Source organism: Acomys minous, assembly GCF_964271855.1.
Source record: "Acomys minous genome assembly, chromosome: 9".
NCBI lineage: Eukaryota > Metazoa > Chordata > Mammalia > Rodentia > Muridae > Acomys > Acomys minous.
Genome location: NC_140490.1, coordinates 71117891 through 71133452, shown reverse-complemented (window position 1 = coordinate 71133452; position 15562 = coordinate 71117891). Strand labels below are relative to the sequence as shown.

General features: G+C 44.1%; 1 protein-coding gene across 8 annotated transcripts in view; it reads left to right on the top strand.

Annotated features, from left to right (window-relative positions):
- Positions 1-15562, top strand: part of ELMO1 (engulfment and cell motility 1) — a 531552-nt gene that overhangs the window by 492535 nt on the left and 23455 nt on the right. For all 8 annotated transcript variants that reach the window (XM_084795120.1, XM_084795122.1, XM_084795124.1 and 5 more), the window contains 2 exons: positions 5059-5171; positions 14304-14411. In XM_084795120.1, the coding sequence (XP_084651246.1) occupies positions 5059-5171; positions 14304-14411 (221 nt within the window). The remainder of the gene's footprint in view (positions 1-5058; positions 5172-14303; positions 14412-15562) is intronic.

Below are 15562 nucleotides of genomic sequence, written 5' to 3'. Positions count from 1 at the left end.
CCCTGCTAGGCACAGCAGCACCAGTCCACTGCCCTTCCACTGGCTCGCTGGCACTTCCAACTCCATAGCACTCTCTCCTGCCCGTGGCTGCCCACATATCACACACAACACAGTGGCAAACCTCACTTCCATGCAAACCACATCAGCCTTGCCTTGATAAAAAAAAAAATGATCACGTATCCCAAGAAGAGAAAAGTTAACTCTACGTGAACAAATGTTTGGGGATTAGCTATGGCTAAAGAGCAGCCCTGGCTCATTTCCTGGTTCCTGACAAATGGTTTCAAAGAGGAGATGCCTTCTATTTGCACTTAACAGAGAAGATAAATCTATCCTCATTATTGGTACAGGCTAATGGATAGAAATGGCTTAAACAGTCAGAAATGGGTCATCTAGTCCTGAGTTGGGAGAGGAGACAACAACAGAGCAGTACAACAGGCAAGGAAGATGTGCTGAAACCGTTTGCAGCGTGCCTTCTGGAAAAGGCCATCCTAAGCCTGCCTTTGCCTTCTCCAGGAAATGAAAACAACGAGCACTCTCATGTCATTAGGCTGCTACAAGGATTCAACACAATAGCCTCTGAAAGCCAGCCAGCGCATGCTCATGATATGCACCAAGTAACAGAACACAGAGCTTAGCTGAGCTCAGTGGAGCATTTCTGTAATCTCAGCACTTGGGGAGGCAAAGGCAAGCTGATCTCTGTGAGTTCAACTCCAGCCTGGTCTACAAAGTGCATCCAGGACAGCCAAGGCTACACAGAGAAACTCTACCTTGAAAAACAAACAAACAAACAAACAAGCAAACAGAAAAGCTCCACAGAACTTAACATGTTGTGATGTTAGTAGTATATGTAAATGGAAAACTTGACACTTGAGTGTATTTGTATATTTTTCACATTGTCAGAGAATATACAAGAGAAATAAATGAGAAAGTTTATTTTTTTAAAAAAGCCAGAAATAAGGCTCATTTACACACACACACACACACACACACACACACACACGTAGCTTTCCTAAAGACCATCCTACTAGCCTAGTATTTCACTCAAATCCTATTCTTGTAGGTCAGTCTATACAGGTATACCATGTCCAGTGTTCAAACATCTGACAAATATGTATCAATATCTGATACATGCTGGTCATTGCTCTTTTGATCTGTGGTTAAACAATGAGTAGAACATATACAACTCTAACCCTTGTGGTGTTCAATTTTAGAGAGGGGACACATACTATACATATATAATGTAGGTGAGATGACAGCAAGTTAAGTGGTGACAAAATGACCATATAGATAGAATGTGTGCATAGGGCAGGATAAGAGGAATGAAATACAGTTATGAAGATGGTAAAAAGATACCTTTAATTATAATGATGACATTTGAATGGTGATATAGTAGGGACTCAGATATTTGGATGAAGGGCACCCCAAGCAAGAAGAGTGACTTGCGCATTCATCCTGAGGTCAGTGTATATCTAGGTTTTCAGTGAACGATGAGGTAATGGGTCAGGATGAGAATAATTGAGGACGGTAGCAGTAGGAGGTGACTGTAGGAAGGGATCGGGAACGGTAGTTCATGGGGGCTTTGCTGACCCCACTTGGGGTTTTGAGTGGACAACTACCATGGGGCTCTGCGTTGGAAACGTCGCAAGGAGGCACATTCAGAAGCAAGATCATTAGGACGCTGCTGTAGTAACTCAAGCAAGGTATAATAGGATTAGTTTTTGCTCTGCATTAGTTATTTTTTGAAGAGGAGGGAAATGGTATTTCCTGGTGGATTAAATGCAGTTTTACAAAGAGAGGAATCAAGGGTGGGCTCTAGATTTGGGGCCTAAACAACTAAAGGACAGCACTCTGGAATGGAAACATCCAGAAAGTGGTCATGTATGGTCATCTAGAGGGTAGCAGACAGATCTCAGTTGGAAATACAAATCTGAGAGCTGACAGAACAAACTTAGTACATAGAGCCACAGTTCTTGGGCCAAATCTACCCACTACCAATTTCTGTAAGAGCATTTTATTAAAATTCAGCCACATTCCTTCATTTTTCTATTGGCCTAATATCCTACAAACCTAAAACATTTACTGCCTGATGGCTTATAGAAAACATTTGCCAAACCAGGTTCGAGATGACCAATGGGGATGGTAGCTCAGCTGGACAGACCCCAAGCTAAGCGTTGACCTCATTCTGGAGGTGCTGTCTGTCTTCTGTGCACTGCTCTGCCCTTCCTGAGCCTGGACTAGAATTGTTTTCCAGAGAAGGTACTAGAGTGAGCTGCTTTATATACACTCACTTAACCCTCCCTGCTTTAATCTCTCTCCTTCTTCATGTACAAGTCAGCCAGTGACCCCACCACCCCGGCCTCAATGACACAAGCTACACATTTCATATGCGGCTCAGGGTCTTCTCACTTGGCATGCCTAAAAGGTCATATATATTAGTCACCCAAACATACTGTAAGAATATTCTGGGCTTTCTTCATATGTGTGAATATATGGCTACTGAGTCTGTTTGCAAGGAAATGGAAGAAGTCAAAAAAATTAAAATAAGGATTTCTTATTTTCCTTTGCCCAATCATGTTTGGAGTCCTTAGACTTTTATTTTTTAATTTTTTATAAATTCTCTTGGTGAGATGTAGATTCACTTCTTTTAGTACACCCACTGGATCTGCTGAAGGCGTGTGATAATGATAAGTATATCCAAGTTTTTCCCAAAATATCATGAGACATCATTAAAATAGCTTGGAATTTCCTCCTCACGTTTCGCATCTCTCCATTTTAATACCGTAGCCACAGACTATCAAAACTACCCTCAAAATTGATGAATTCCAAGCTTCTTCCTCCTGTGTGCTTTCCATCCCCGGAGGCTCTCTCCCTCTCTGCCCAGTTGCCCAGACAGAGAAGTCGGACCCAGTGATTTATTGCCACGAACAGCTGCCCATGTGGTACTCAACTCCTTCTCCATCCCACGCAGGGTTCCTCAAAGCTGTGATTTGCTGAGTCTGTTTTATAAAATATGAGCACTGGTAATAAACCATTGTGATGGTGATCTGAAAGCCTGAGCTGAGCCCCTCCGAGGCCTGTGGATGGAAGGCCTTGAACATGCTCCAAGCTGTATCATTAGTGCAGCATTTCCATATCACACAGGATTTAAAGGCCATTTCAGCTCCCGAATGTGGATTAGTTGTCCTCGTGACTTTTCCCATGGCTATGACAAAATATTCAGACAAAAGCAACTTAAGGGGACAAAGGATTTATGTTGGCTCATAGTTCAAGGTTAACGCACAACACGCCTTAGAAGTTACAGCAGTGCAAACTTGGCAGAGAGTGATGAATATTTGTGCCCAGCTAACTTTTTAAAAATATGCAGTCTAAGGTCTTAGCGCAGGGACTGGTACCACCTACTCTTCCCACCTCAATTAATCTATTCAAGATAATCTCCCAAAACTACATCCAGAAATCTATTACCAGATGATCTCATCAAGCTGGAATTTAAGTTTAACTATCACATTAGTCCTTCTTATGTCATTCTTTCTTTTATACAATAAGATTTTAAATTTAGTTATTTTATGCATACAAGTATTTGGCATGCGTGTATTCCTGTGCACCCCATGCATGCCGGCTGCCCACAGTGGCTAGCAGAAGACACCAGATCCCCTGGAACTGCGGTTACAGATAGTTGTGAGCCGCCAGGTGGGTGCTAGGAACAAGTATTCATAACTGGCAAGGCGTCTCTTCAGCCCCGCGCCCCGATCCCTCTCTCTTTCTTTGTGCTTGTTCACGTTAGCACAAGAGAGGTTCTGGTTTTTACTCTGTTCTACTCTTAGCTTCCTGAGGAGTTTCCACATCCGTAGGATGGGAGCGGTAATATTAAATATTCATCCTCCAAGTTTGTGTTAGTCTGGGGGAAGTGAAATCAAACGAGGTAAAAAATCACACAATGTACTTCTAGTCTTGCGGGTACCTGCCAGCGGAAAGTAGCCTTCCCCACCTGCTGCGCAGGAGCAGGCGGAAGCAGCTGTCTGCCCTCTGCCAAGGCAAGCGCAGAATCAAGACCAAAGCTGATGAATATGGGAGCCTTGAGTGCGTGTCACAGCGGTCATTTGGCGTATTGGAGCAAAAGAGAGATGGTCACCGAGGTAGATTCGGTAGAGCTTCCATCACTGCCCAGTGTTCATAAGGACTTGGGCTCACACACTGTCTCCTTTAGGAGTCACAGCATTTTCTCTGGAAGGATTCTAATCCCTGTGCTAATCTCTGACCTCTGCTGCTCTCACGACAGCTTTGACTAGAATACTGATGACTTTACTAGCCTCAAATGCCAGGAGGCTAATTAAGCTTCATAACATACAAATCCCTTAAAGGTATAGAAACCACTGCACTCTATCCCGGAATCTTTGCAGCGTAGACCATCTAAAACTAAATTACATCCTATTAGCCTGAGACAAGCTACAAATAATTTTAATTTATCCCATCATTATCTCAACCTCTGTGGGCTAGAATCTGGGACAGCATTGTAGTTCTTCTCATTTGTGAGAGATGAAATAGAAAGCTAAAAGTGGTCCTTGCTCAAGAGACAGTTAGTTATGGGATGTAGCGACTGCACGGTCCCCCAATATTCCTGCTTGATCACCCACAAAACTAATGTGGGGGGTTGTTTTGTTTTTGTTTGTTTGTTTTGTTGCTATAGGGGAAAAACTAAGAGCCAGGAATCTATTTTCTTGGGCTTTTGCCTAAGCTACATTTATGACTCTGTGAAATATGGAATTTCTCAGAAGCCTTTGTTCTGGAGAAAAAAAACCACAAAAGCGGCTGGCACTTCTGTGGATAGTCTGCAAATGTCAGAGACCCGGTAGAGATGTTTCAACGGGGAACCCTGGCCTAGATTTCCCAAACAGCACTTAGAAAAATCTCTAAATGATTTTCCAAAGCACCAGCTGGGGAAGTCCTGGCGTGTTCACAACAGGAGGCCGCCCGTGCTCCTGCCCATTGGCCCACAGGGCTACCAACAGTGGCTGCTTCTCAAGGCGCACTGTGGAACACAATGTGTTTGTCCTCCACCAGGGAACTAAAGGAGAAGATCCAGCCGGAAATCTTAGAGCTGATCAAGCAGCAGCGCCTCAACCGCCTCGTGGAAGGGACCTGCTTTAGGAAGCTCAACGCTCGTCGGAGACAAGGTATTGCTTAGGGAACTCCACACACATGCAGGGACAACAGGAGCTTGCTTCTGGGTACGCACAAGTGCATAGTGTCATTCCAGGACAGCACTGTGCTTGAGACACAAATGGCAATCTGGGTCCATCCTCGTTTTGTAGGGAGGAAGAACCGAAGTCCAAAATGACGAAAAGATCCATGGAGCTAAAGAGTTGTCTTTTGCCATTTAGTGGCACAAAGCTAATAGTGGTGGTGCCAACAACCACTCGTACATGCTATGACTCGACAGTGTGCAAGGCTGTTCTCTTCTCTCAATGTGTTATGCACACAGCCATGGATTGTATGTATATCGGTCAACAGAGGACCACACATACAGCTGTGGCCACTAGGAGCATTGCACCACCTTAGTTTGTGTTATGACAGTCACATGATGGAATCATGCATTTCTTGCAGACATATCCCTATTGTTGAATAATTCATGACTAGGTTAATGAAACTCATCTCCAAAGTAGCCCTGGGAAGTACTTATTGTAGTCACACACATTTGCACATAACAACCCAGGGGTCCTGAGGGTTGAGTAACTTTTTTTTTCTCCTTTATTAATTCTTGTTACATCTCAATGGTTATCCCATCCCTTGTATCCTCCCATTCTTCCCTCCCTCCCATTTTCCCCTTATTCTCCTCCCCTATGACTGTTCCTGAGGGGGGGATTACCTCCCCTGAGTAACTTGTAAAGCTACAGAGGGGCAAGGCTTTGTCCTCAAAAGCTACAAGCCCTTCCTTCTAGTTTTTACTTTCAAAATGTCTATTTTATTTATCCGTATTGTATCTGTGACTGTACGATTTGTGTGTGGGTGAAGGTATACACACATGCCGTGGTACGCAAATGGAGATCACTGACTTCTGTGCATCTACTCCCTCACTGTAAGTTCAAGGAATTAGGCTTGCCATTAGGCTTGCACGGCAAGTGCTTTTTACCCACTGACCATCTTACTGATCCCGCATCCTTCCTTTTCATGACTCTCTTGCACCATAAAGAAAAAAAAACTGGCACCCACTGTCTGGTTGGATCTTGGTACTTGCTGCATGGGTCTCAAATTTCCTATACTGATGCTGTTATTTTATTGGGGATATAAGCAAAGTGTTTAAGATGAAGTTTAATCTATTTTCTAAATCTTTCGAGACAGACTTCTGAATTGTCTCTTATTCCTGACCTTGAAATGTCATATCAAAAAGGTGCTAGTAGACCAGGCACACTAGGTGGGCAGCGGTCCCAGATATTTCTCTGCCTTGGTAGTTCTCTTGTTCTCTTGACGTGCTCTGATTACACAAAGTGTTCATATCAGACCGTCCTAGAAGAAAACAGCTAGGAAGCAGACTTGAGAAATGAGATTTGAGAAGAGGTGAAGAAATTGAGAAAGAGCGAGGCATAAGCAGCGGCATTCACAACTGTGCTGAGAACAAATATTAGTTATGAGCTGGGAGAACCACTGGCAGGTAGTGCTGAAACCCGACGGATGCCTTGCTGGGAACAGCGCTCGCCCACTAATGACAGTAATCAGTTTGTGTTTGTGCCCATCTCCCTGGCCGTTTACTTTAACCGCTCTGTGCCGAGTGTTCAGTAATTGAAATGTGTCGATGTTACCATTGAAAAGCACACTGAAGGACTTCAGTAAGTGTGGATTATTGGGGGGGGGGACATGAAGCTCAACAGAGAGCCTAGGAAGGGGGTGGGGTGCAGCTGACGGGGACCTAAGGAAGGCTAGCCTTGTAAAAGTAATGGAAGAGAGAGCCCATCTACGTCCAGCCCTTGAAGAATGACTTCACTTCCTCCTTACTCTCTGAGTTTCTTTTCCTGCTCTTCCTGTTCAAATCTATGCCACTCCAAGAAGACACTGTGCTATAATGCACAGGGCTGGCTGCCCTCGTCCAGCTACATGGACGTGTGCCGTTTTCAGTCAGTATCAATACCTGCTTCCTAAGATTTCTGCAAGAAATAAAGGTGGTTAGGAAGGGAGCTCCTAGGGGTCAAGCCAGGAGTCACTGCTCTTGTGGAAGACTGTGTTAAAAAAAAAAAAAACACATCTGAGAGTGAGAGAACTTGCCGTGGCCTTCTCAGCTGTGCAGCCAGCCCCCTTAGTGCCTTCAGGCAAGACATTTGATGTCTGAAAACACTTCCACATGGGAGTCTGGAAGTGTACAATCTGAGAGGTATTTATTAGCCAGGTGTTTGCCCTCACCTCCCTATTGGCCCTGGGTAGATCAATATCTAGGGTATATAGGTCCATTAATGTAACTTAAAACATTTTCTTTTTTACTTGGCATTGGGCAAGAGACTCAGAAGTAGAGTCCGGAAAACACATAGAGACTCTGCAATCTTTCACTGAGGCCAGCAGAGTCCTAGGGCCTACACTTACACTGGATATTCAGGCCACTGCATGACTTGATATTCCTTTCTAGGCTGAAATGGATTACCTCTACCAGAGTCTTCCTTTCTAAATAAGATCATTACAGATTTGTGTTTTTAAAAAAATATTCATCCCTTATTGTTGATGAACTTCCAAATGAACAAAAGCAGTAGCATCTAGCCGGTGGATGAGTTAGCAAACACCTGGGCAGAGTGGAGCCACTTGCATTGAATACAAGATTCTCCTTCTGCGAGCGGAGAAGCCTGTTGGCTAAGGCTGGTAACCAGCTCTCTGCCTGTGCTGCATGTGGTTTCCCACCACGCCATCAAAAGACTGGGTTTACATTTCGCACAGCCTAGTGGGCTGGAGTGTAAAATCAATCACCACCCCTTCAAGTACATGCACGTTCAAGGAGACTTCACCACAGATTAGATCTGGTACTCCCTGTGTAGGAGCCATGGCTACCTCCCTTCCACCTTGTCTAATAGTGGGGCGGACACAGATGAGCAGATTCACTAATTACAGTTACAGGGGAAATTGTGAAAGCTTCTGGTCCCACAGAACTGGAAGTAGAAGAGTTTGCAAAACATCTTCTCCTTTGTTACATTTTGTCAGAATGCCCACAGTTGGCATTTGCCTATCATCCTATCTCATCCATGGCTCTGACTCTTGGACAGTCCAATGCAAACCATAGTAGCCTGGGCTTCTAGAGTGTCTGGACCCAGTAGACCTGGGAGGCAGAAAGTCATGTGGCTTAAGGCCCAGCCTCCCCATTCCTGGCTGAGTAGCAGTTGACAATCTGTTCACAATCTGCTCCTTTCCTCTTCTGTCACTCAAGGATGCTGTTGCTTCCTACACCAAGTGGTACTTTCAATGGTTAAGGAGAAGCTCTGTAGTGCTGAGTATGGAGGTTATCAAGCATTCAAGAGGACTCTTATGACTATTTTTGGTTGTAGCTTCTTGGCGTGTAATTTTTAAACACCAGAAGCAGACTGCTATTGGATGTCTCAGGCTTCCTTTCCTCTTTCTACTGACTACACACTGCAAAGCTTGACCTTGCCTCCCTGTCCCACATCCTCCTAGAGTGGAGAGTGAAGATAAATTCCTGGAGGTTGTCTGTGGTACAGCCACAGTTGCGTCATAAGACTACAGTTTCCAATGTTTTCCTCTACATTTTCTTAGACTTGCTTGCATTCAATGGTATTGGAAAACCCCTGAGTTAGACACTAGACAACCATTTCAACAAATGACACCATAAAATTTACTTCTCACCGAAGACGCTTCGTAGCTTCCCGTATTTAGGTGCCAACGTGACCAAGCTATCTCAGAAGAATTCTGTTCCAGGTCAAACTTGTCTTCCCACTTTGAGGCCTTGTAGCTCACAGAAGTCTTGTAACTCAGTCAGAGACGTGGAGCCGAGTGGATTATTCAGGCGCAGCCTCTCCATCAACCCTCTGGGCAACAAGCTGCTGCTTTCCTGTTTTAATTACATTTCTCTTTCGGTGTTTCATGAAACCTAATCAGCCGATTTTAACAAAAAGGCAGGTACAAATAAGCATGTACTTACAAATGAAGGAAAAACAGTTGAGTTTTGGGAAAGGCATCCAATGGGTCACGATAACAGATCATTGACATTTCAAAAATGGGGAAGGGTGAACAGTAGAGTGATAGGGACACGTTCTCTGACTGAATGAGCGAGTGCTTGTAGCCAGCCCCATGGAGAATGCAGGATGGATGCTTCATGTATGTTTTACTTATGCAGATAAGCCTAGCCCTTTACAAGTGAAGAACGAGCATCTTTCAGGCTATAATTTTGCTAAGGGCTCTAGCTGAGTCCCAGGACCAGGTGCATCATCAAGGTCCAATCATCTTCCTGCGTGTGTGAGAGTCCTGGAACCGTGAGCTAGGAAAAGACACACTACCTCCAAGGAGGCAGAATTCAAAATCAAAACAAGTCTCTGGCTTCGAAGATGGTCAGTGAATTAAGAAAGACGTATTTGGAAGGCAGAGTAGTCTTCACTGCCACCATGGCTACCAACCCGCCTCCTGACTCCTGACCCAGCAAGAAACATGTACGTCTGATCGCTGGGAAAGTGACATTGCCTTTTCAAGGCACTGTCCAGACCTGCTATTTGACTTGGGCAATTTGAGTTGAGTCTTAGACAAGATGTGAACTTTCTGGACACAATGATGAATTGGTATCATTTAGGGCATCCTAATGGGAGTGCCCTAACAACATAGGTTAGCAAATGCTTCTCCACCTCTGTGACAAGGGACTTCCAGGGCCTGCTACCAAATATGGCTCTGCACCTATCTCCAGATGTCTCCAGATTCCAAAGCAGAGTTGGTCAGACTGAATTCTCATACCTCCTGGAATAGCCAGCACGTCACACCAGTGGTGGCAACTCTCACTGGATGTTCTAGTCCCCTCTAAAGACCAAGAGGCATGCTTACCCATGGCCAGGTTGGAAAAATGAAAGAAAATTTTAAATTTGTTTTCTTATTGCATAAAGCAGTTAAGGATAAGTTGTATCATTGCAGAAAGTTCTGCTAGACAGTATTGTAAAATTTTTACTTATCCATGGGACATCATAAATAGCTTTGATTAGACCTTTTACCCAAAGTTATGGATGGTCCTAGATAGCATTAACTGTCAGCCTGACATAGCCTAGAAACATTTGAGAATAACCCCTCACTTGGAGAATCACCTAGATCAAACTGGCCTGTGATGTCTGTGGGGGATTGTCCTTATTAGTCGTTGATGCAAGAGAGCTCAGCCCACCATGAGCAGCACCGTCCCTAGGCAGGAAGGTAATCGTAGGCTGCATGAGAACAGTAGCTTAAATATGAGCCTATGAGCAAGCCAGAGAGCAAGTGAGGAAACAGTTCCTCTATGAGTGCTTCCTGCCATCAACTTTCTTCAATGATGGATTGTACCTTGGAAATGTAAGCCAAATAAAGCCCTGACACTCAAGTCCAGGCTGCTTTTGGTTAGAGCTACTACAGCACAGAAAAGAAATGAAAACATGAGCTGTGAAGTCCCTCTGTTCCTTTAACGTGGGTAGGGGCAATGGCATGCTCAGAGGAATGGAAGGAAGGATCAGTGACAAAGGAGAGGAGAAAAGGGAACAGACTTCAAGAATGAGTAAGAACTAAGGAAAAGATTGAAGTACAAAATTGTCTCCATATTTTTTTTCAGTCTGGCAATGGAAAGACAACTGTTAATATATTGTGCTTTGTAATTGACTACAAGTCCTCCACATTAGCGCTCACATCCTCCGTAGATGCTAGTAAACAGTCTTTGATAATGTTCTCATTGCTTCTTGCTAATTGCTTTTAATGATGAAATCCACTCTTCTCTCGCCCAAAGGGATTGAGGAACTCACAGCATCATGCTGAGTCTTAAAAGGAAAACGCACATTTTTCCCCACAAAAGAACACTACAAATCAAGCTGCTGCTGCTGTGGCTGACACAGATGTCTCTACCACTGTGCCTGTGTGCTGTGCTAGGGGGTGTGGGCAGCTTCCCTTTTGTCTATAGCAGCCCTACCTCTGAGACAGAATTATGCAAGATCATGATGTCTCTCACCCTAAGGTCTGTAGTACCCATCTCACAGAAGATGCTACCTCTTTGACCACTACTCAAGACAAGTTTTCAGCCACTTCAGCCCCTCCTTCATCACTCTGTAATCCATCCAAAACTTCCTACTTGCTGAGGAAGAGAAGAACACGGTGCTCCCATCAGGCATGCACAAGACTCTTTTGGCTCTTGACGATTGTAGTAGTAGACAGAGTAGGGGAACTTGTGTAGAGTAACAGAAGCATCAGCTGGAGGCAGGAGGAAAATCAGGGCAGGGTGAAGTCCTGTAACCCAATGCAGTTGAGGGTGAGGTCTTGTAACAGGTTCTCTTCAGTTACGAAGCAGACAGTCAGGCCAGCGTTCCAGGTGGCCTCTTGTGTTTCTGCTAAATAAGCTTCCATCCAACTTTGCAAAGTAGGTAGTCATTTCTGACACGTGATAAGTAGTGGTTTGTGACCTAAGAATAATTTGTAAGCAAGAAAAGTTCTCTATTCCTCTCCTAGATTGCCTTTGTCCCTACTTTCCAGTCCTGGACATAAGTGTTTGTGAGGTCTTTCTGCTGCCACCATGAATTAAGGGAACACCTTTTACGTCTGCCATTCATTTAATGACTTCTCGTTGCTCCTGAGGAACACTGGGTACATTGCAAATTTATCCTGAAAATGTAAGCAGCAACACAAAATTAACATATTTTGTAGATGAATATACATTGCGCAGCTCCTTTCATATTATACTAGCTAGTTCAATTTCTTAATTCTCCCCATCAGGCCATACTGAGTATAAACAATCACTGCAGCATATAGACCTCTTGCCTTCACATTGCACCACTGAGTCGCAGGCTAACCCCAGCTGACAAAGAAGGCATCTCTGTAAAGAACAGGCAGGTCTTAATCAACGGAAGAACTGAGTGTCCCAGTGTCACACCCCACCAGCCTCCTTCCCATTAGCCATCAGTCACTCACTTAGCCCCCAAACTCCCTTAGAGGTAGCACACCTTACAGAAAGTCACTGGTAACATGTCGTCCCTGTGTGTAGGGAGGACCACCATGTCCTGTTATTTCAGGCCCCTAACAGTTCTGTGGTGCTTAGAACGCTGATACCCTCCAGACTTGACAATTCCTATTGTAATTCCAGCTCTGTTTCCCCAAATGCATCCTTCTCATGGATGGCCAGGATTTCTCAAACAATTCTAAAATTCTCTTATACACTAGGAAGACAAGAGTCACAGACACAATTTCCTCTTGTGGGTCAAGTCGGGCATTTTCGTTGTTCAATATGTGGCTTTTACTTCCATTCTTAAAGCTTTCTGTTGATTAAATGAATTATGGTTAAGTGGTGTTTTTTTCCCAGTGAGAGCAATTTTAGGTTTAAAAACTCCTTTTATTACATTGTAATGGATTTTGGTCAGCATAGTTTTAAAAACAATTTTGGACTGCGGGTACAATAGAGGTGACTCGACCAAGACCATAGGGAAACCAGGTGCATGAAAGTACCAAGAGGCTGGAGGGCACAGCTGCTGTGTGGCTGATGTGTGTCAACCAAATCTCCTTAAATCTTCATTTTCCAGTTTAGCCAGCACCAACTGTGCAAACATTCAGCATCCGGCACTGTACCAAGGCATTGGGACCATAGCCGTTGTGAAGACAGTGGCTAACTTCCACACACTGTCCAGACTAATGAGGACCCCAGATTCTCTTGTCTGATCAGCAACTGTTCATGGTACAACCACTAGGGAAGGCTGCTTCCCTTGGGTTTTACAGCAGGGAACATTAAGATGGCTAATGTGTATATAGCAATAATGTCAGGCAGATATTTTCTGGAGATGGTCAGGTCATAACTGAGAGCAAAGAAGCCTTTCTGGGGAAGCCACCATCTAATTGAACCTTCATAGCTGTACAAACACTGCAGTCAACTTCCAAGTCTGTGACTCTATAGGTCTACAAGGGTCACTCGCCTCCTTCTCCCTGCCTCAGTCTTGCTCACATTTTCTTATCACACATGGGAGCTGGAGGGACAAGATCATGGGAGGCCAGTGAAAGAATAACCCTCAGGCTTAGTCATTTCCACTCAGGCCCAGACTGAAGTGGTTAGTAACTCTTGTACATTTCTTTACTCTTTCACTGAGTCCTGAATTATTCAGATGGTTTCTCCTGGATCCCACCGCTGTGACTATCACCAATGCCCCGATAGTTTGCTCACGGGTCATGCATGTGGTCTGTTAGCGTTGAGGGACACCTGTGTGTGCTGACAGAAGCATGACCTTGTGTGCAGTGTCCAAGCAGGCTGAACCAGAACGGCAGCACCTCAAGGCTCCAGCAGGGATCCTTCCTTCACCTCTTTCCCACTTTGCCAAGCTTTTGTGGCTAAGGACTAGCCCCTGTGGTGATTACAGACACTCACGGCATGTCCATGGAAACCACCCTCTTAGAAAATACTTTTCCATTGACATCCCCAGTGGTCACCAATGTTGAAGAGCAGGGTGAGTGATACTGAAATACCAAAATCAGAAGGGGGGGGGTTCTGTTCAGGAAGTTGTCTCCTGTGCCAATGTGTTCCAGGCTCTTCCTTACTTTTTCTTCTAACCAATTTAGTGTCTGGTTTTATTTTGAGGTCTTTAATCCACTTGGACTTGAGTTGTGTGCATAGTGATAAATATGGGTCCAATTGCATTTTTCTACATGTAGACATCCAGTTAGACCAGCACCATTTGTTGAAGATGCTATTTTTTTTCCATTGAATAGATTTGGCTTCTTTGTCAAAAAATCAAATGACCATATGTGTGTGGATTCATTTCTGGGTCTTCAATTCGATTCCATTGATCAACCAGACTATTGCTGTGCCAGTACCATGCTGTTTTAATTATTGTTGCTCTATAGTACAGCTTGAGATCAGATATGGAGATTCTCCCTGAGGATCTTTTATTGTATAAGATTGTTAACACCAGGACATGAAAATCCATTATTTCTTAAGGTCTACACCAGCGGTTCACAACATGTGGTTCACGACCCCTTTGGCAACCTACTAAAGGGCCGGAGGAAGGCTGAGAACCACTGTCTAAATCAAATGAGTGGCTTTCCTCCTCTGGGAAGCACTGCTAGGAAACAGCATGGCAATGTTTGTGAAGAACAGGATCATTAACCTTTTAAACATGTGGTTTTCTTTTCAGACAAGTTTTGGTATTGCCGGCTTTCACCAAATCACAAGGTCTTACATTATGGAGACTTGGAAGAGAGTCCCCAAGGAGAAGTGCCCCACGATTCCTTGCAGGACAAATGTAAGTGGCTTCCTTCCTCGTGTAGGACACATGGGTCTTGGTTGGTTAGTTACTTCTTATTTATAGTATACTGTACAGAAAACTATTCACTTAAATAAACCCTTTGAACTTGACTCTTCCTGCTATTTTAACCTGTGCATTCCCATCAAGTGCACAGCCCGGAAAGATGTGAGGCTCAGGGATGCTCAGGACAGATGTCTGGTGATGCTTCTATATCTTGCCTGGAGGAGGAACGTAGGAGTTCAAATGCCTACTTTAAACTAGAGCTATTTTAAAGACCTAGAACCATATGTAAACCTGATTTTATCAATTGTATTTTCTAATAACATATGCAACGAACTCCACCACATACTGTTTAACGTGCTCTGGAATCAGATCACAGGGTTAGTGAAAGAGTCAAGTGCTGCTTTTGCGAACTCAGAAACTTGAGAACTTACGATAAATGACTTTCCAGGACTCAATAGGCCTGCAAGATATGTATTATTTCTTGTATTTTGCCCTTTTCATGGGCTTTGTTCTAACATATGATTCTGAAGAGATCCTTTTAAGCAAATACCAAGCCAGGTACCAAGTACAAGGAGCAGTGCTAAGTGTAGAGTCTAAAAATTAGTAGAACAACATTGAAAAGATGCCAGGATGGTGAATTAATTTGAAAGAGAAATGAGACAGAAGTAATACATCCTTGGAGGACACTCTAGTCAGAGAAAGCGAGCAGGGGCTAGTTGTCAGGACATGCTTAAATAACCTTTAAAAGTAATGCTGATCCTGCTGTGTTTAGATAACCACATCCCAGGCAGTGTCTTCGACCTCCTACCCCCTGCCGTCTCACATCTGCCTCCCTTCACCCCAGGGCCCATGAAAGTCAAATCTGGACTGCTTGCTATACGACTCAGGACCACAGGAAGCAAACACAAACCATGAGCAGGAAACTTTCTGACACTTTCAGGCTCTGCGTTGACATCTCAGGCAGATAGCCTAGAACAGTCTCTTCCTCCAGTTTAAAAATGGGACAGCCTGGTCTTTGTAGTGTCATAGTTCATTCCTGGCTATAGGGGAACTGCTTTGCCAGCATGTATTATTGACACCCCATAGCAGGAAAAAGTAATGTGCTGATGGCTGATGTGAAACTCAAAGCTGGAGGCTGTGCCTGG